Source organism: Moschus berezovskii, chromosome 9, assembly GCF_049115385.1.
Source record: "Moschus berezovskii isolate FMDL1 chromosome 9, NW_MosBer_1.0, whole genome shotgun sequence".
NCBI classification, from domain to species: Eukaryota; Metazoa; Chordata; class Mammalia; order Artiodactyla; family Moschidae; genus Moschus; species Moschus berezovskii.
Window position 1 is genome coordinate 88,596,236 of NC_142468.1, and position 21,017 is coordinate 88,617,252.

The 21,017-nt window shown below is 43.7% G+C and overlaps 1 protein-coding gene across 2 annotated transcripts in view; it reads left to right on the forward strand.

Annotated features, from left to right (window-relative positions):
* MAP2K1 (mitogen-activated protein kinase kinase 1) overlaps positions 1-21,017 on the forward strand; it is a 68,752-nt gene that overhangs the window by 27,048 nt on the left and 20,687 nt on the right. For both annotated transcript variants that reach the window (XM_055435405.2, XM_055435406.2), the window contains exons 2-5: positions 4,576-4,786; positions 6,049-6,195; positions 13,561-13,638; positions 14,200-14,251. In XM_055435405.2, the coding sequence (XP_055291380.1) occupies positions 4,576-4,786; positions 6,049-6,195; positions 13,561-13,638; positions 14,200-14,251 (488 nt within the window). The remainder of the gene's footprint in view (positions 1-4,575; positions 4,787-6,048; positions 6,196-13,560; positions 13,639-14,199; positions 14,252-21,017) is intronic.

The window sequence follows — 21,017 nt, forward strand, 5'->3', positions numbered from 1 at the left end:
GCCCTACTGGCCAAATTCCACAGGAGAAAGAGCAGTTCACAACTCCTTGGGCTCTCTGGTGAGGAGAGCCACGTGCACTGGGACTCCTCCTCTCCTTCCAGCACAGTGAGTGGGGGTCACCCCTGCTCTTGCCTCTGTGCTTCCTCTGTGCTCAGGGTGGTGACAGACAACTAACTGCCTGGCGTTTGGCATGCATTTGTGGCTCATTTCTGTTTGGTGTGTGTCAGTTTGATGACCCCATTCCTTGGTCTGGACATTGCCTCCCTCCACCTTTCAGGTCAGCTTCCCATTGCAGTGACCATCAAAGTTGAAGGTGGCAGTGTGGGGCCTTGACAGGAGTTCTGTTCTAGGAGTTGGGAGACCTGCCACCCATGAGCTGTGGGACTTTGTCCGCTTTGGACCTCCATCTCCTCACTTGTGCAATGGGTTGGATACGGTGGTCTTTCAGGTCTCCTCCTGTGCTGCGTCGTACACCACTTCTTGCTGTGAACATTGAGCCAGGAATGAAAGATTCCAGCTGTGGCAGTGTAACTCGGCTTAGCAGATGGGTGAGTTGAGAGGGAAGGAGATGCTCTGTAGGGTCGTCCTTTCCCCCACCCACTTCATTGTGCCTTCCTGGTGTTTTCAGAACATGAATGACAACCCATGTTTTTCTCCAAGTTCCTTGTTTTTCTTCTGTGTTCCCATTTCAAGCCTGTGCTCTTGTATCTGGATGAACTCGTGTTTACTGACAACCCTGGTGCAGAATTCATGTTGCAGTGTGTTGCTCCCTTTCTGCTGTTGGCAATGTGTGTGCTGGGGATCGGAGCTATCACAGCTGGCCCCTGAAGAGGGCCGGGTGTGTCAGAGATGTATTGTGCTAGGCGCCAGGTTCTTTTCTTAATCCCTAGTCCTGATATTGCTGATTTCAGTTAAAACCAAAGATTGTGAGAGAGGCTGGTTCTCATCCCTGTTGGAGTTTTGTGGTGTGGTTGGAGGTGCGGGGCCCCGCTCTTCCTATTTCCTTTGTGTGAAGCATTTCACCTTGGGAGGACACAGATGAGCCCTGTTGAACATCATCTGTTCCCCATGTGAGAGGAAGCAATACTGAATACTGATATCTTACTGATTGATTTCTCTTTAATGAGTCATGAAAGTCATCTTGTGGCCAGGATTTTCCTTTCACCTTCAGATAAAATCTTTTGTCTTTCATTCTCTGAAATAGTTTTTAAAACACTTTAGAGGCTTTTAAAATTTTTAAATTACAGGAAATTAAATTACAGGAAGGACAAAAGACAGTAGTGTTTGGATCCTGCTGTTGATACTGTGGCTTCTTGTCCTCCAACCCACTCCCACCTGCCCCAACATTTGTGTAGAAATATGTCAAAATGCCTGTATTTTGTCCCGTTAGTTTTCTGTTTTTGATCCTGTCCCGGTGAAGTAAGCATCTTCTTACTCTACTTTATAGGAGAGAAAACAGACTGTAAGTTAAATGACTTGTTCATGGCCACCCAGCTAGTTGATGCCCAACTGGGGATAAGAGTCCAGGATTTCTGATTCCTGTGACTCATTACTTTGGTAATGCTGATCCGCCCCCAGTCGTTAGGAAAGTCTTGCCACCTTAGCTTGTAGTCTTTGCCATGTCTCCTCCCTCCTTGGCTCCACCCTCTGAAAGCACAGATCGGAAGCCGGTTCCTTAGCTGATGGAGTAGGCGGAAGGACCACGAAGCACAGGAGGGAGGGCAGGGAGGAAGGTGGCACAAAGCCCAGATTTAGTTTTTCTTCCTGAAAGTGGGAGAATTCCTTATTTCTGCAGAGTCAGAAAATGAGCAGAGTCAGCATCCCTCCCATCTTCCCCCCATCCACCTCCTCAACCCCCAAATGGGTGTGGTTTCTTGTGGCCAGTGTTTCTCACAAGGCAGTTGTTCAGACTAACATACAAGGGAGACAGGATGGCATCTGGGGTAAGGTCCTCTTCATGTAGGGACACCGTTTATACCATTTTTTCGTCTGATTGAGCCCTGGTGTGTTAAGTGCGCCACCCTAGGAGCTCACCCATGTTTGCAAGTCACCACCCTTGAAAGTATGGAACTTTTTGAAGAGGTAATATAGCATCATGATTAAGGTTAGAGATCCTCTCTGCCCAGGTTTGAATCCTGGCTCTGCCACTTACTAGATTACAACCTTGGAAGAGTTACTTCCCCTGTCTGTGCTTGAGTTCACTCTGTGGTAACTGTAGGGTTGTGGATTAGACACATTAATATGTGTAAAACACTGAAACGAGAATGCAGTGTTATTAAGGAGCGTGATTATCGTTTCATCTAGCCCCCGTTTCTTCTCTCCCTCATATATGCTCAGTGTGGGGGTGTGTGTGTTCTTTTTTTTTGGCCGCACCGTATGGCATATGGGATCTTAGTTCCCCAACCAGGGATTGAACCTGTGCCCCCTGCATTGGAGGCACAGAGAGTCAACCACTGGACCACCAGGAACGTCCCTGTGTGTGTGTGTGTGTGTGTGTTCTAGAGAGCTTTTTGAGTCTGCATTTCCAGTCAGACTACTTACCCTCCAGGCAGCTGTAACCTCATCCGAGTTTTAGCTGTGAGGTCTGTCTGCATTTGACGTGTGTTTCTAAATGTTGTCATCAATAGGCTCCTTTGTGGAAAGACCTTAGAGAAAGGAAACCAGAGGGTGTGAACTGTGAACTCCCAGAAACCATGGTTCCAGCGCCCCTACCTGAGGGCCTGAGGGGAGCATGAGACTGAACTGAGCCTTTTAGCAGGATGAGGATATTGACCAACTGTCTTAGTCTGCTTGGGCTACATCACAAAATACCATAGACTCGGTGGCTTACATAACAGAAATTATATTTCTCCTAGTTCTGGAGGCTTGAAGTCCAAGATGAGGACTGGTTGACTTGCCAGCATGGCTGGGTTTTGGCGCGACCTCTCTTTCTGGCTTGTAGACACTACCGTCTTGCTGTATCTTCACACAGCTTTTCCTTGGAGTGTGTAGGGGGAAGGCCACCTCTTTTACAAGACTATCAGTCCTATCTGAATAGGGCTCTACCCATATGACCTTACTTAACCTTAATTACTTCCTAAAAATCCTCTGTCTAAACACTGGGGGTTAAGGTTTCAACTTACGAATTTTTAGGGGACATAGTTCAGTTGATGGCACCAGCCTTCTTTCCCCACAGAGTTACCCAGTGAGGAAGACTGGGAAAGTTGGCCCTGTGTCCTCTTTGGCCCCGGTACTGTGCTATTTGTTAAGGCAGGATTGGATCCTCCCGTATACTGGGGAGGCATAGGGTCTTCATCTCCTTCTTAAGGTTTGGAATATAATGTGAATGAAGAGTAGAAGAAGATGCTTGCTCTTACCCTTCAAGCTCAGAAATGGTGTGCATATTGAGGGAAGGGGGTCACCAACTTTCTGATGTGTAGTGACTGCCTGTCTTGTCACCAGCGTTGTTTGTTTAGACTAAGGACAAAAATGAAACACAGTAGAAGCTCTCCTTACCACCCTTCTCTTCAGAAGCTCCCAGGAGGTAATGAGCACTTTTCAGTTCTTTATGTAAAACACATTAGCAGGCTGCTCTTTGCCATACCCACTCCCTCTGGCACCCACTGGTTGAATTATGTGCTTACCAAGAGATGATTTGTTCCCAAAGTCATTTGTACAGTCATAACTGGTATTGTAATTAAGTAATGTATGTATTTAAATATAAGCTAAACTGATGAAATATGACTGCAAACGAAGTGGTTTTCTTTTTTCTCCCCCTATGGATCCTGCTTAAGAGCTGTGGAAAGACTCAGTAAGTCCAAGTCAGTAAAAAAAAAAATTACCGTCAAATTAGGTGAGCGTTAAAATTGGAGAAAGTCATCCAACTCTTAAAGTTTTATTGAGATTGTTCTGTTGACATTTTTACTCCACTTTAAAGAATTTGGAATGATCGGCACTGTGCTGTCTTCTGGTTCATGTAAGAAAGGTGATATGGAGCTCTTACTCAAGGCAGGGCCCTGCCCTGTGTTAGAAGGTTGGGTGAATGAATGCACTTTTACGTTTGTTGCAAAAATTTTAGGTGTATCCCGTTTGCTCTGTTTTGATTCATCTTGTTCCTGATCTGATCACATGGAGAAGGAGGGTTTCTGTTGTGATTCAGGTTAGAGCCTGTTTCGATGATGTGCTTTGGTTTCAATTTCGTGATTTTAGGAAATAGATTGTATTTTGTTTATGGTGTCGTAAAACCAACACTCATGGGACTTTTTGAAACTGGGGTTTTAAGGCAGAGTAAGGTGGCTCACTGGATTTTAGTATATTCTGTGGTTCCTCTCATAGGCCCAGAGCCTATTGAGAGAAAACTCATTCCCTTATTTTACAAACGAGGAGACCAGGCCTTGAGAGGGGAAGTGTGTCTGTGGTGAGCCGTGAGGGGTTGTGGAGTGAAGGGGGCAGAGCCACAGCAGGTGAGACCCTCCCCGAGCTGCCTCCATCAGCTCTCTCTCTGGCCCCAGCGCTGGAGCTCTCCACAGCAGGAGCGCTCCTTTGGGTGGGCTTCTCTGATGCCAGTGTTGACCCGTGCTCCCCGCTTTGGGACAGGACCAACCTGGAGGCCTTGCAGAAGAAGCTGGAGGAGCTGGAGCTCGACGAACAGCAGCGGAAGCGCCTCGAGGCCTTTCTGACCCAGAAGCAGAAGGTGGGGGAACTGAAGGATGATGACTTTGAGAAGATCAGTGAGCTGGGTGCCGGCAATGGAGGTGTGGTGTTCAAGGTCTCCCACAAGCCATCTGGACTCGTTATGGCCAGAAAGGTGAGGACACTTTAAAAAAAAAAAGGACTGAATCAAACTTGCCTTGGTAGATGGGTAATTGGATTATCTCTTAGAAGACCTGGGGGCCTGGAGACAAGGGTGGAAAGAAAATTGACTTTACATTCAGTACCCTTTTGTGCTGTTTGAAGTTGAATTCGTGTAACTGAATTCGATTACAGATAAACATACTCATGATGTGTTAGTGTATTATCCCACTCCCCAGACTGGAAAATAATAGCACGGGACACTTTGTTAGCTTTCTGGGTGCTCTAGAAAGAAAGCTGAGATGTTCATTTGCCATTTTTCAAGAGCAGGGGCTGCTTTCATTTACCCAGCCCCAGGGACACACAAAACACTGACTTCGTGTTGTTTCTCTGAGCTCCACCCCTGCCCGTGCCTCCCCTTCATCTCCCTGCAGTATGGCATTTTGGCTCCCCACCCTGGCATGCAGTCCTTGAGCTGGACTTCCCTCCCTGGTGACCCTGAGTCCTCCTCTTTCTGGACAGCAAATTTGGACTCTTCCATGTTTTGCAGCACACCATATTCATTTCTGTCCACATATTTTTGCTCATGCTGTTCTTTCCATCTTTTCAAACACTTCCCCTCTTCAAGGCCCACCTCCTGTCTAGCTTTCACTAGTGCCCACGCTGATAACCGCTGCTTCCGTGTCTTCTGACACTCATTGTCCATGGCTCTTTTTAGAAGCTCAGCCTTATTCAGTAACCATTTCATGTTTTCGTCACCTGTCTCCTCAGCTGAAACAAGGGACAGCATGGCGGGGCTGGAGATAAGGAGGCCCCCCAGGCCTTGGCTAAATCTCAACCACATCAGGCTCCTAAGGTCAAGGGGAAGTCTCTTGGGCAGCTTAGATTGGCAGACCCAGTTCCTCATACCCTTCTGGTCCTACAGCCCTTGGGTATCAACCAAGTCTCTAAGGCCACTTCCCCTCATCTCTCAGCTTCCCAGGTCCTTTTGTTCTTGGGAGCAAAAGGGCCCCTCTTGCTCAGTCTTGGCTCCTGGGAGCAGAGGCACAGCTGTCCCTCCCCTGGGTACAGCTCTTCCAGTGCCAACACCTGCCTTGGTATGTTGGCACTCAGCACTCTAGCTGGCCAGTAACCTGTTTGTTGAAACTTGCCTGTTTCCTCTCTTCCTACCTTTAAGAGCTTAAGCATTTAAGAAAACTTCTGTCCATCCACCCACCCACCCCTCCATCCATCCATGTATGTTTAAAGCTTCTCTTCCTTCCACCTTTCTTTCCCCAGCTAATTCACCTGGAGATCAAACCTGCCATCCGGAACCAGATCATAAGGGAGCTGCAGGTTCTCCATGAGTGCAACTCCCCTTACATCGTGGGCTTCTACGGGGCGTTCTACAGCGATGGCGAGATCAGCATCTGCATGGAGCACATGGTATGTGGCAGCCTGTCAGCCTCTGAAGAGTGGCCTGGAAAGCTGGGGGCTCTGGTCTGATCTTTGCTCTGAGATGTGACCTGACCGATTGCTCGCTTGTTCCTCCCTGGATCCAGATCACTGTGTGGGGCATTTAGGAGACCTGACTGTAGAAGCTGGATTAACCAAGAAAATGACAAGCTCCTTCCTAAGTCCCTGTCTCTTCAGAGAGGTGGCAGCAACCAAGTGTCCCTAGGTTGTACCTGGAGCACATCTCTCAGTTTTCTTGATCCCAAGATTTTCATGTGGGTAAAGCCTGGTTAATGTAGTTTAAACCCATATATTACATGCCGTGCTGTGTACTAGGTACACGGTTCAGGGGTTATGAAGAAGAGTGAAAGTGGGTGAGTCCCTGCTTTCAGAGAGTTTATAACTTGCTATAAGAGCAGGGTTAGCAAAATTAATACTGATGAACTAATAGTTATTGGGTATATATCATATTAAGCACCACTCTAAGCAAATATTATATTTCTACAAACACCTTATTGAGTTGGGTACATTATCTGCATTTTACAAGTGAGGAAACTGAGGCATAGAGAAATGGAATAACTTAATCAGGGTTGTGAGACTGGTAAGTAGAATTAGTAAAATTTCAACCAAGGCTGCCACACTCCAATGTACTTTGTTGAGTCTACTGGATAGGGATTGGGGATCTCTTTCCATCCTTGATGGCCACAATTTCAAAGAGAAAGAGGCTGGCTTCAAGGCTGCTAATCTTTTCTGTCCCCAGTAGGCAGCATGGCACAGGGCACTTTGGTATCTGAGATGTTGATTCGTAATTCCCTTCTTTACAAAGATCCAAGCAGACACTTTGTTTTGTTTGCCATTGTGTCTCCAAAGCCACAGCAGGTGCTCAATAATTATTTGTTTATAGATGTTACTTTCTCGTCATGTCCTTGGAAAGTTTTTTATCTTTCTGATTCTCAGTTTCCTCATCTGTAAAATGGGTATTATTATACCTGCCTTGTTGTGGTGAGGATTAATTAAAAGATGTAAGTCTTCTTCCTCACTATCTGACTCAGACTACACCTTTTGCAGACTTTAGCTTTTGCTTTATCCTCACTGGAGCTGACAGTTCAGAGACCAAGGCTAACATGACCGAGTCTCCCTGCTTCTTTGGTGCTCTGCTTTCAGTCCCTGCCTTGCGTCCCTCAGCAACTTCTCTGCTTCCTTCTTGACTCTCTAGACCTGCCCTCAGCTCTGTAATGACAGCCCCACGGCCTGGTCTTAATAAATTCTAGGAAAACCCTCCCAGGATGTTTGTCCCTTGCCGATGCCCCTGTTATCTTGAACATCTTTTCATTTTAATGATTAAAAAATGCCATACACCATGTTTCAGGAATGTGCTGACTCTTTTTGCAGTACCATATGGAACGTAGGTTCTGAAATATGTCTTTGGTGCACCTGAAGGTCCCTGAGAAAGCTCTCATTCCTTCTTGCTTCCGCGAGAGTGAAGCAGCCTCTGTGGGAAGCTTGTGAGCGTTTCTGGCTTGGTCTCAACCCAGGCCTGGGGTGCCTATTATTCTCAGCTTGGTGGGGTGGAGAAGGTCAGAGGGACGGGGCTGCTGCTTGTCCCTGGGGTTTCTTGTGCTCTTTCTGCTGATGATGGTTGGTTTTCCAGCTTTAGCCCAAGACTTGGATGAAAATGTGTAAATGGCAGTGGAGGTCCTTGAAAACTAGAAGGGTGGGAGGGTGGAGGTGATGGTGATCAACGAGTGGTAAAACAGGAAAGGCCTGAGCAACCTTTTTCCCTCTTGGGTCTTGCTAAAATAACAGAAAATGGGTGGTGGCATGGCTTGGCACAGTGGTAACTAGCTTTCTCATCTTCTACCACTTGTTGAGTCCTTTTCATGTTATGTGACTTATTAATCATTTCAGCCCTGTCATATGACATGGATTGATCCCCACCCGTACTCCAAGCTGATAGATGGAGAGAGTAAGGCCTTGAGAGGTTTAGTAATTAGTCTCAGTTTTATAATCAGTAAGTGTCAGAGCTGAACTCTTAACTGATGTTACTAATCAGATCCACCGTCTTTAAATTTCATATTGCCTCCATTATGCTATGTTAAGTCATGTACTCTCTCAGGATTTTCTCGTCTCTGCAGAAAAATGTTTGGACTGTATCTTTTCTAGGGACCCCTCCCCATGCTAACCTTTTGTGTTTCTGTGGTTTTTGGCCCACATAGCCAGTCAGTTCACTACATTAGTTAATCATTATGGAATCAGCTTCACATGCACTTATTTTAGTGCCTATTAGTGCAAAGTGCCACATGAGCTGCTGCAGGGATGGGGACATTGAGATCAGTGTCATGGTGAGGGTGTCAGTATGGACATGGGGGCGCTTTGAGCACCAGATATGTGTCACCTCATGCCTGCTGTCTTCTGAACCATCAAAAATTCTTTCCTGAGTAACCTCCAACCCCTTTATTAGAGGGTAGCACAGAACTTGGAGAAGGAAATGGCAACACACTCCAGTGTTCTTGCCTGGAGAATCCCAGGGACGGGGGAGCCTGGTGGGCTTCCGTCTTTGGGGTCACACAGAGTCGGACACGACTGAAGTGACTTAGCAGCAGCAGCACAGAACTGGAGGTTATTCTTCCTTTAATAGAGGAGCCAGGAGGTTGTTTGTAGGTTTGAGCATGGTTGACCTCCAGGGTGCTTGCTTCAGAGGTTAGGATCAGGCTCTAAACATTGATAGTCAGTGGCCTCTTCATTTCCAGATCCTGCTGGAACCTTTTTCTATTGGCCGTATGTGGCATCTTGCCACATGGAGTTCAGTCTTTCTGTTTGTCTTAAATTGACCTGTGTTGAGACTTCCTCATACTGGAACCCTTCTTTCTTCGGTCTGGATTCAGAGATACTGATCACAGCCTCTTGCTCCTTGCACATGTTCAGCCTTTCCCTCCCAGAGGAGATGACACAGGGTGTCACAGGGGTTGGTACCCACTCTCTTAACCCATTTCTAGTAGCTGCAGGTCAGTTGTTTGCCCCCATGGATTTGGCTCTCTGGGGAGAGTGAGATCCTCCCACTTAAGTCCTCAAAACAGAAGGTGTCTCTGGAATTACCTGAGGAGGTAATTACCTGGGAAAGCTGAGCCTGGGAAACTGGCTGTCAGAGGCTGGGATGGTCAAAAGCTTTCTGGGGCCAAGCACAGTGTAGGACACCTATTAGGTGATATGTGTTGACCGACTAATGTGGGGGAGCGTGGTCAGGCCTGGGGCTCAAGAGAGAGTTAGGGTCTCCTGTTTCTGGGGATACCTAGGCCCAGCTGAAACTGCTTCAGTACTAGTGGAGAGGCTCAGAGCTGCCAGGGACGGGACCCTGGAAGGAAGCAGTTGTGGCCTGAAGTCTAAGCAGCCATGCCCCAGGGTAGCCTTCTGCTCTCGGTTGGGCACTCTCACCCCTTCCTTGGTCCCTGTGCAGGCCTCCTACAGAAGAACTCCTGCACCGGCTGCTTTGCCAGGACAGTTTTCTAATGGCTGCCTGCCGCTTCTCTTTGGGGATTTCTGCTTTGTCTCAGCTTCCCCATTTGAAAGGCGCTGTCATGTAGAGCTCTGTTCATTAGCCATATCCCACCTTCCCAGGCTCTCTGGCCCTCTCTGTATCAGTCTTTGCGTGATGTCCTTTGTCACTGGCATTTTCCCCCAACACTTTACTGTAAAAAATTTCAGAAGTACAGAAACTTGCAGGAGTTGTGTAATGTACAGTCTAAACCCACCGCCTCAGTTCTACCATTAACATCTTCCTGTGTTTGCTTTTATCACACCTGTCCACTTATGTATTGTTCAGATAGTTTATTGGGATGTACTTTAAATTTGTCATCAGCGTGCACTGAGCCCTATCTTCTTAATGCACTTGGCTGGGGCTGACCTTTTGTAGAAAAAAGCTGTGTTTGTTGCCCAGTCTGGATTTTGAGACCCAAGGACCTGGATGCTGCCTGATCAGAACAGGAACGTTCTTGTCTTTGGGGAAGTAGACTCCTGCTCGGGGGTAGCTGAGCAACCAGAGAGCTGGGAACTCAGGGTTGATGTTTTGAGCTCTTTTTTTTTTTTTTTTCCATAAAGCATTTGTCTCTTCTATAGAAAACCTTCACAAAAGCACCACTGACTTAGTTAATAATCGGCTTCTAAAAATAAGCCCAGTTTTCAGCAGCTTTAGTCAGCGAAGGCAGGTCCTTGGCAACTGCAGTCGAATTGAAAGGTTGGGAGGTGAGTCGCAGGCAGCACTGGGTGAGCTTGACTGTGGTTCATGCCTCTGAAATCCCGCTCCTCCCATTGCTCATACTGTAACTCTGCTTGTAGTATAGAAGGAGGCTAAAGGGAGGAGCGCCAACAGTTCTTCCTTGTTAACAGAAATGTTTACTATACCAAGGTACTTCACCAGGCTGCCCTCTGACCTGGCAGTGGAACCTGAGAGCGTTTTCTGCCTTGTTTGCATCACAAATTTGGGCAGAGTTACTCTATTCCCTAGCTTTAAGTATACAGTCTTCCCTAATAATTAGGCAAAGTCATTCAAACAAAGGGTCTGAAATCACATTCAGTTGAAAGCAAAATAGAAATAGCTGGAAACTTTCTGCACTGGAGTCCCTGTACCTGTCAGTAAGGGAAATTGAGAGGTACTGTGGCCTTTCTTGGAGCCTGCTGACTTGGGTGTGTTTACCTGGGCTGTGGTGCTGGCCTCATTTGGCCACCAGGGGCCTGTGGCATTGTGAAGGCAGCCAGGCTCAAAGGATGACTCAGGCACCCGCCAGGGTAGGGCTCTCCCGAGGGCTCTTGGAAAATGTGTGTTTACGGAGAAGTTCTCTTTAGCTCTAAATTAATAATTCCCATCTCATAGCACGTTTGAATTTTAGGTTGAATTTTTAAATCCTCCCCTGTGCTCCTTGGTTGTCTGACCCATCGTTAGGTAGTTGTGGGAGTTTGTTATGATGAGAAGTCTAAGGCTGTTCGTATGCATATGAGTACACACCTGCACACCTGTACTGTCTTCTTTTTTTGTTAACATCCATGATCCATTGTTGATCTATGATAGAAAGTCATTGGTCCAAACTGTACTTTCTATAAGCATAGAATTTTAAGTTGATAATCTGTGTTTAGAATTATTTTAGGTAACTTTTTAAAATGATTTTTATTTACTTATTTTTTATTTTTGGCTGCACTGTGTCTTCATTGCTAAGCATGGGCTCTTTCTAGTTACGGTGTGTGGGCTTCTTATTGCAGTGGCTTCTCTTATAACAGAACATAGGCTATAAGGCGTGTGGGCTTTAGTTGTTGTGGTGTTCAGGCTTAGTTGCCCTGCAGCATGTGGTGTCTTAGTTCCCTGACCAGGGATCAAACCCATGTCCCCTGCATTGGCAGGCAGATTCTTAACCACTAGACCACCAGGGAAGTCCCTAGGTAACATTTTTCAAGAACTCTGTATCCCTGAACAAGTCTTGCTTATTTTCTCACTTCCTTTAGAAAGAAAGCAGTGTTGTAGCTTCCTAACAAATTTTGCACAAATTGGATGCTCAGTAAGTATCTGTTAATTGATTTATAGATTTAATTCTCCACTTTCATAAATGAGGTCAGTTTTTTTTTCTTTTTTTACTTTTAAAAGGTAAAACATTTATTTATTGTAGAAAATTTGTAAGTCATAGAAAAGCACAGAAAAGAAACTATCGCACAACAGAAGTCCCTTATGATCTTACTATATAGAATGGAGCATTTTGGTAACATTTTTGATATTCTGGTTTTGTGTGAATATGCACACTTTAGTTTTATAAAAATGAGGTTATGCTGTGTCCTTCTTTTGTTTATTACATCATGCGTTGCTCTCCAGCCTTCTATTTCTTGGCTGCATCCTAGAGGCTGGGTGGTATTGGAAGCAGGATCTCTGTGGGAATGTCTCTCTACTTATCCTACCCAGATCTCGCCCTCCTCAAAGGCTCAGGTTCCGTGTCACTCTTGTTGTGAACCCTTCTGTTGGCCGCTTTGTCCAGGGATCACTTCCTCCTCTGAATACCTATAGTAATGTCTTTTCTCTTCGTTTAACTGTTTGTCCCCTGCCCTATTTCAGAGGAGGATTTAAGGTGCCTTGCCACTTTATGAATGTGTTCTGTCTTCCCAACCAGAGGGTACTATTTCCTTTCCTTATAGTTTTTTTCATTTGTAGTTCCTCACGTATCCCTATGCCTTACACAGTGGTGATTAATAGATGATAGTTGATGATGGTAGCTGCCCAGGGTAGACAGGATACTTCAGAAAATCAGTCTGAGTTTGTAGGAATCATCTCTACTTCTGGGGTAATTTTATATTGTGACTGATAATTGGCTGCATCGTAGGAGTACTAAGCAATTTAATGTTTCTCTGCATATGATCTTGTTGAAATACCCTGTTCTTGGGAGTTGCCTGGTGACCCAGTGGTTAGGATTCCTCTCTTCCACCCTATTCTTTTCTCCCCTTGCTCCTCTCCTTTTACAGGTATGGAAATCATACTCATTCTTTGAGTAAGATTTCAGCTCAAATGCTATCTTCTGAGTGAAGTCAGAATTCTTCCTTCTTCCCTGGGTGTGTGCAGCACTTTTACTATATACATTTATTCTGTTTCATTGTGTTTTGTGAAGTGGTATATTTCTCCTACTAGTTTATAAATTTATTGAGGACAAGAGCTAGGTCTTTCTTGTATCTTTATCCTCCACAGAACCTCAAACAGTGCATGGTGCTTTGTAGGATTTGTGGAATGAATTTCTGTGGTATTTTTCTTTGAATTTTGTGAAGTATAATTTGTTAGGATGATACCAAATACAAGTTGTGACTTACATAATGGTAACAGAATGGCAAACATTTATTGAGAACTTACCATGGGCTAAATATTGTTCCCAGGGCTTTGGATGTATGAGCTTGTTTAATACTTACAATAGTTCTATTATATTATCGTAGCCTTATATAATTATTATCATTCCCACTGTACAAGTTGAGTAACTGAGCGTCAACTAGATAGTAAGTGACAGAGTTGGGAATGCAAATTTGGATAGTTTGCCGCTAGAGCACTCCTAGGCACTACTCTGTTCTGTCAGTTCAGTAGAGTGAACCACTGAATTAGTAATTTCTGACCACTAAATTAGTAATTTATGGGATGGTTATTTATAGGATTTGAGTTATTAATCATTTGCTAGCTCCCACAGTGTTTCACATTCATATCTTATTTGATGTCTGGAGCACACCAAAGGGTACCCTTCTAGGAAGATTTGTCATGTGTGAGGTTTATTTTGCTGCTGAGGTTTCACACTTGAAAGAACGGTTAGAAACACTGTCCCTAAATGGCTGTGGTTTTCTTGTTCTCAGGATGGGGGGTCCTTGGATCAGGTTCTGAAGAAAGCCGGAAGAATTCCTGAACAGATTTTAGGAAAAGTTAGCATTGCTGTGAGTATATTGGGAAGCTTTTCTTCCAAGTTCTTTCATTGATAAATAGGAAAGGGACAAGGAGGAAGGTGAGAAATTGACAAAGGAAAGTTTTCTAAGAAAAGTTAGGTTTTTTTTTCACTAGAATTTTTCTCTTATCTGGATTCTAGACACAATATCCTCTTCCCTTCACTAAAACTAGCAAAGTAACTTTCTGTATGTTAACATCTATCTTGAAAAATAGGACAGGGTATCCAAAAGAATTCTCATTTTTGGCATCAGAAAGCCTCTTTTTAGATTGCAGATTAAAAAATGAATTCAGGCAAAGTGTTTTTTTAAATGTAAATTATCTAAACTTGCAATGACCAATTTTGCTTAAAAATCATATGCAATATACCATGTAAAAAGATTGTTTCTTAATAAGACAGATGGAAAAAATCAAAAGAGAAGAAAAATAAGGGAAGAAGGCAAATTTGTGATGTTAGACGAAGTATTTTCTAGATAATTTTAAACTAGAAAGGTTGAATATTTTCTAAACACCGCAGTTTCAGTTTCCCTCTTCTTCCACTTCCTCTCACCTAGGTAATAAAAGGCCTGACATACCTGAGGGAGAAGCACAAGATTATGCACAGAGGTAAGAAATTATTTGTTAGTTGTGATGTTTTGGATTTTAGCTGAAATCTAAAAGTTGTTGCATCCTCTTTTATGTTTTGTTTTGGTATAAAAGTCATTTGCTGGTATTTTTTATTTTTACTACGACTCTTTGACTGTTTGATGTCTGGAGCAGTAAGAACCACCCTCTTTTTGCTATGTAGTATGCCTGAATATTATGCCAGTATACATATGCCAGCATATTAAAAAGCAGAGACATACTTTGCCAACAAAAAGTCCATCTAGTCAAAACTATGGTTTTTCCTATAGTCATGTATGGATATGAGAGTTGAACTATAAAGAAAGCTGAGTGCCAAAGAATTGATGCTTTTGAACTGTGGTGTTGGAGAAGACTCTTGAGAATCCCTTGGACTTCAGGGAGATCCAACCAGTCCATCCTAAAGGAAATCAGTCCTGAATATTCATTGGAAGGACTGAGGCTGAAACTCCAATACTTTGGCCACCTGATGTTAAGAACTGACTTATTTGAAATGACCCTGATGTTGGGAAAGATTGAAGGTGGAAGAAGGGGACGACAAGATAAGGGGACGAGGATAAGATGGTTGGATGGCATCACTGACTCGAGGGACGTGAATTTGAGTAATCTCCAGGAGTTGGTGACGGACAGGGAGGTCTGGTGTGCTGCAGTTCATGGGGTTGCAAAGAGTCGGACACGACTGAGCGACTGAACTGAACTGATGCCTGTTACCTGAGACAGTGAAAGATATAGTCACCCAGTATGCATAGACCAGATCCCCAACTGGAACTTAGTTACCCAGCCCTCAGTGTCCTTGGCTGCCCACTGAACTAGACTGTGCATAGGCCCAAAGCCGTGACTGACTGGATATGAGTTTCTTTTGACTATAAAGAAACTTTGGGTTTTTTAAAAGTGTACATACATTTATCATATAGTCGTACCATTATTAGATATTCAAGATAAATGAAAACATATGTGTAAATAGACTCATATGCAAATATTTAAAGCAGCTCTATTCATAGTAGAAATAACTAAAATAACTAAAATATTCTTTAGCACGCCAAGAGATAAGCAAATTACAGTATATCCATATGTGATTCAGCAATAAAAAGAACAGACTCATGACACACAGTTTTTAAAAATTATTTATGGCTGCTCTAGGTCTTCACTGCTGTGTGGGAACTTTCTTTCGTTATGGGAAGCAGGGGCTAGTCTTCATTGCTGTGCATAGGCCTCTCACTGTGGTAGCCTCTCTTGCAGAGGAGCACAGGCTCTAGGCATGTGGGCGCAGGAGTTGTGGCACACAGGCTCAGCAGCCCTGAGGAATGTGGACTCCTCCTGGACCAGGGATCAAACGCATGTCCCCTGCACTGGCAGGCAGATTCTTACCTTGTATCTTATCTTATTCTTATTTCACTGTACCACCAGAGAAATCTGATACATGTAGTTTTGATGACTATCAAAAACACTTAATGTTAGATGGAAGAAGCCTGACACAAAATAGTACAGACTATTTCCATGTATGTAAAATTATAGAGGAAAAAACACAGATCTTTAGGGACAGAAAGTAGATTGGTGGTTGCCTGAGGGCTTATGGAGAGATTAACATCAGTGAGGCCTGAGGAAACTCTCTAGGGGTGATGAAGTGTTATATCTAGGTTGTGGTAGTAGATACGTGGGTATATGCATTTATCAAAAGTTAAACTTTCCAATAAAGTGGTTGCATTTTATAGTATAAGCGTGCATGCTAAGTGGATTCAGTTGTGTCTGACACTGCGATCCTGTGGACTGTAGCTTTCCCGGTTTCTTTGTCCATGGGATTCTCCAGGCAAGAATACTAGAGTGGGTTGCCATTTCCTCCTCCAGGGGATCTTCCCAATCCAGGGATCAAACCCACATCTCTTCTGTCTCCTGCATTGGCAGGCAAATTCCTTACCACTAGCGCTACCTGGGAAGCACTTAATAGTATATACAGCCCTTTATATCTTAATGAAGTTTATTTTTTTTAAAAAAAGATGAAGAAGCCAGAGGAAAGACAAATGGAAAACATAGTTCTCTGGTCATGTCCCTTTAGCTCCCATGTGCCTTAGCACAGGTCTAGGAAGGGATGGCAGAGGAAGAGAGGAGGTGACTGGTGGGATTTACTGCCCAGCTTACAAATCATTCTGTATTCCCAGTGTAGTCACTCAGTTGTATCTGACTCTTAGTGACCCCATGGACTGTAGCCTGCCAGGCTCCTCTGTCCATGGAATTCTCCAGGCAAGAATACTGGAGTGGGTTGCCATTTCCTTCAGGGAATCTTCCTGACCCAGGGATTGAACCTGGGTCTCCTGCATTGCAGGCAGATTCTTTACCATCTGAGCCACTAGGGAAGCTCTGTGTACTATAATACATTCTAAATTTTAGAATAGGTGTTTTTTTTTTATTAAAAATTTAAATTGTAAAATATATATAACATAAAATTGATCATTTTTACCATCTCAAAATGTACAGTTCAAGTAGAATAAAAAAAGAAAATGTACAGTTCAGTGAAATTAAGTACATTCACGTTGATATGCAACCACCACTGTCAGTATTCTTAAGATGTCATATTTGCTTTAAGGGATCTGTAGTTTCAAAGACATCCCTTTAAAAATCCCAGTAGCCTTTGTAGAGTTGTATCTGAAGTTTAAATGTAAATGCAAAGGACCTAGAATAGCCAAAACAACCTTAAAAAGGTAAAACATAGTTGGGAGAATAAGACTACTGGACTTCAAGGTTTATTATAAAGCTGTAGTAATCAGTAGAGCGTTTCTGTTGGTGTGAAGCTAAGCATAGTAGATCAAATAGAGCAGAATGAAGAGTTCAGAAACAGATGCACACATATATAGTCAGTTGAGTTTTGACAAAGATTCCAAAGTAGTTCAATAGAGGAAGAAGAATTTTTTCAACAAATGATGCTGAACAATTGGATATCCACGTGCACAAAAATGAACGTCTATTGTTTCCTCACACCATTTACCATAATTAGCTCTCCGTGGATCACAGGTCTAACAGCATGGGTTAAAAGTCTGAAATTTCTAAAAGAAGACACAGAAGACTATTTTAGTGACCTCTGTTTTAGCAGAGAGTTTTAAAATGGGACACAGGGGCTTCCCTGGTTGTCCAGCGGTTAAGAGTCCGTCTCCCAGTGCAAGGGACACGAGTTCAATCCCTGGTCTGGGAAGAGCCCACATGCCACTGGGAAACTAAGCCATGCCCCACAAATCCTGAGCCTTCGTACTGAAGCCCGTGCACTTAGGGCCTGTGCTTTGGAACAAGAGAAGCCACCACAATGAGAAGCCCAAGAACCCCAGCAAAAAGTAGCCTGTGCTCATCGAAATTAGAGAAAGCCCATACACAGTAACGAAGACCCAGCACAGCCAAAAACGAATGAATGAATGAATAAATTTTAAAAGAGAAAATGGGGCACAGAAAGCACAAACTGTAACGCAAAAATCAGTAAATTGCCCTTCATCTAAATTAATAACATTTTTCAAAAGATGCTGTGACTAATGAAAAGGCAAGCCACAGACTAAGAGAAAATATGGGGAAAATATATATCCATCAAAGAACTTTATTGAGAATATTTAAAGACCTTTTAAAACCTAATAAAAAGATAAACAATGCAATTTTTAAAAAATGGGTTTGGTCTTCCCTGGTGTTCTAGTGGCTAAGACTCTGCACTCTCAATGCAAACTCCCAGGTTCTATCCCTAGTCAGGAAACTAGATCCCACATGTCACATCTAAGACCTGGCACAGCCAAATAAGTGAATAAAATAAGTGTTTTAAAAATGGGTAAAAGTTTTGAAGGGTCACTTTACAAAAGAAGCTATGTGAATGGCGAACAAGCAAATGAGAAGATATTCAACATCATTAGTCATGGAGGAAATGTAAGTTATAGCCACAGTGAGTTACTGCTACATACTGGCCAGAATGTCTGTAGAGACTAAATACATGTTACTCAGGATGCGGAGCAATTGGAACTCTCAATCACTGCTGATAGGAATGTGAAATGGTGCGGTTTATCAGTGTTTTAAAATGTTAAGCATGTATCTATGATACATTCAACCATTTCATTCCTAGGATTTTTTGTAAAGAAAAAAAGAAAGCATAGGTTCAATAAGGCCCTTGTACCTGAATGTTCATAGTAGTTTTATTTGTAATAGCCAAAAGTAGAGACAACCCAAATGTCCATCAGCAGTTGAATGCATAAACAGATTGTGGTATATCCGTATAATAGTGTACTGCTTAGCAATAAAAAGAATAAACCATAGAAAAGTTCAGCAGTATGGAAGAATCTTTAAAGAGGGATGCTAAGTGAAAGAGTCAGAAAAAAAAGAGCTTTGTTACAGGCTGTGTGAATCTATTACATAATTCTAGAAATTGCAGACTAATCCATAGTGACAAAATACGCATCAGTGCTTGCCTGGAGAATGAAGGAAGGTGTGGAAGGGAAGAATTACAAAGGAGTGTGAGGAAATTGGGGGGTGGGTAATTAGATGTGTTTATAATCATGACTGTGGGCATGGTCATATATACTCATCAAGTGATACACTTTAACTGTCAATATATGGAGTTTATTATATGAAAATTATATACCAATTGGGACTTCCCTTTTGGTCCAGTGGCAAAAACTTCATGCTCCCAATGCAGGGGGCCCAGGTTTGATCCCAAGTCAGGGAACTAGATCCCACATGCCACAACTGAAGATCCCGCATGCCACAACTAAATAAGTAATTTTTGTTTTTTTAAAAAAGAGTAAAATTATATATCAATAAAGCTGTAAAACAAGCAAAAAAATGGTCAAGTTGCTGAAAACTACCTCTTTATCAAGAGAGATATAAAGAGAGATTCTTAAACACAGCCAGGGAAAGGGACAATTACTTTGGAAACAGTTTGCTAGTTTTTTTAAAAAAATTAAACCATACAACCCATTTACTCCATTTCTCAGTATTGACCTAAGAAAAATGAAAATGTTTGTTTGCACAGGGACTTGGGCACACATGTTCATAAGCATCTTTATTAATGATAGTACCAAACTAGAAACAACCAAAATATTTATCACCAGATGAGCAAGTAAAAAAATTCTGATATATTCAAACAACAGAAGACAGCTCAACAATAAAAGCGACCAAATTGTTGATATGTACAACTTGGACAGATCTCAGAAACATCATGATGAGTGAAGGGAGCCTTATAGAAAAGAGTCCATGCTGCATGGTTCTACTAGAGCAGTCAGAATTAATCCATATAACACAGGTTGCCTGAGGGTCTAAGGGGCCAGAGTGAGGGTGAACTTTAAGGGGGCATGACGGAAAGTGAAGCTGGGCCAGGAACCTGTATCTTGTTTTTAATACAGTCGTCAGTCTGGTCCTGGTGTTCTCTGTCGTGTGGTTTCTGTGAGCCATGCTCTGTGTTGGAGGAGCACTCACTTTATTCCCTCCCGAAGAGAGGAAGGTCTCAGCTAGTTTCTGGGATAGCCAGCTTGCCTTCCCCTTCCTCCTGGTGCTGCCCTCGCTTCCCCAGCAATTCCTTTTCTGGCTCCACCATTTATTGCTTTTTGGCATAAAGAGCTGCTTTGTGAGCCAGGCGGGATTCCGGACAGATGTCTTCATGGAGAGCTCACTCCTTGCCCAGCCGCCAAGGAGGAGTCACTAGACGGACGTCTGCTTTGGTGAGCAGAGTGTGTATGCGGGCAGCCGGGCCTGGCCGCTCTGCATTTCAGACTCGTGCTGTTGGTGGGTCTTGTCCAGAAAGAATCCTGAAAGAATCCACTGTAAGGCCTGGCCTGGAAATGGTCCTCCTCTTGCACAGCTCGATTCCTTATCGGGAAGCACGACGAGTGGACGATTCCTGGAAGCTGAGTTAGAGAGAGAGAGCCCCTCTGCCTCTGTCTCCCAGCTTTCTCACTGCTAGTGAGTTCAGTGCGTTCCTCTTCTGCTTTACATGTATTCTTTTCCACTGACACTTAAACTCCATTTCTTCTCATTCTGTCCTTGAAAAGTGGGGAAGATTAAAAAATGTTTGCCTCACATTTTAAAAAATTCTTCACTTTTTTTTTTTTTAATCTCTGGTGTAATTTTTTTTTCTTTTTAAGAAAAATTTTGGCTTTACCACTAGTGCACCTGGGAGGCCCCAGGAAAGTGTAGATAGGCCTTCAAAAAACTGAATCCCCAGACTGTGCTGGGGCAGGGACCAGGAAGGACTGCTCTGGTTTGGGAGGCTGGGTCATTCAAGCAGAAAAGCAGCAGCCCGAGTCCACGGCTCCTACAGGGTGGCTGCTGCTGTGGGCCAGTTGGACCTTCTTAGCCTCACTGGGGGTGGGCTGCCAGCTCAGTCACCTCCCAGGGGGGTCCACCATCACTGCCTCTGAAGCGTACACTGCCACAGCAGGCATGCAGGTATCAAGCGGCCCTCCCTTCCTACCGAATGTGGGGTACGGGTTGGCACATCCATGTGCAGGATTTTTTTTTTGGCCATGCCGCACAGCATGTGGGGTCTTAGTTCCCTGACCAGGGACTGAACCATCTCCCTGGGCAGTGAAAGCACAGAGCGTTAAGCACTGGACCGCCAGGGAAGTCCCCAGCAGGATTTTAAACTGTTAGGTTGAAAGTGACTTCTAGGTGTGTCTTACTGTAAGTAAAAACTAATGTACAAAAGTAACTTACAGCACAAGTTGTTCTCGGGGCACGTTTGCTTTTTACAACATTGACTGGAAGATTTTTCAAATATGATTTCTCACAGAATCTT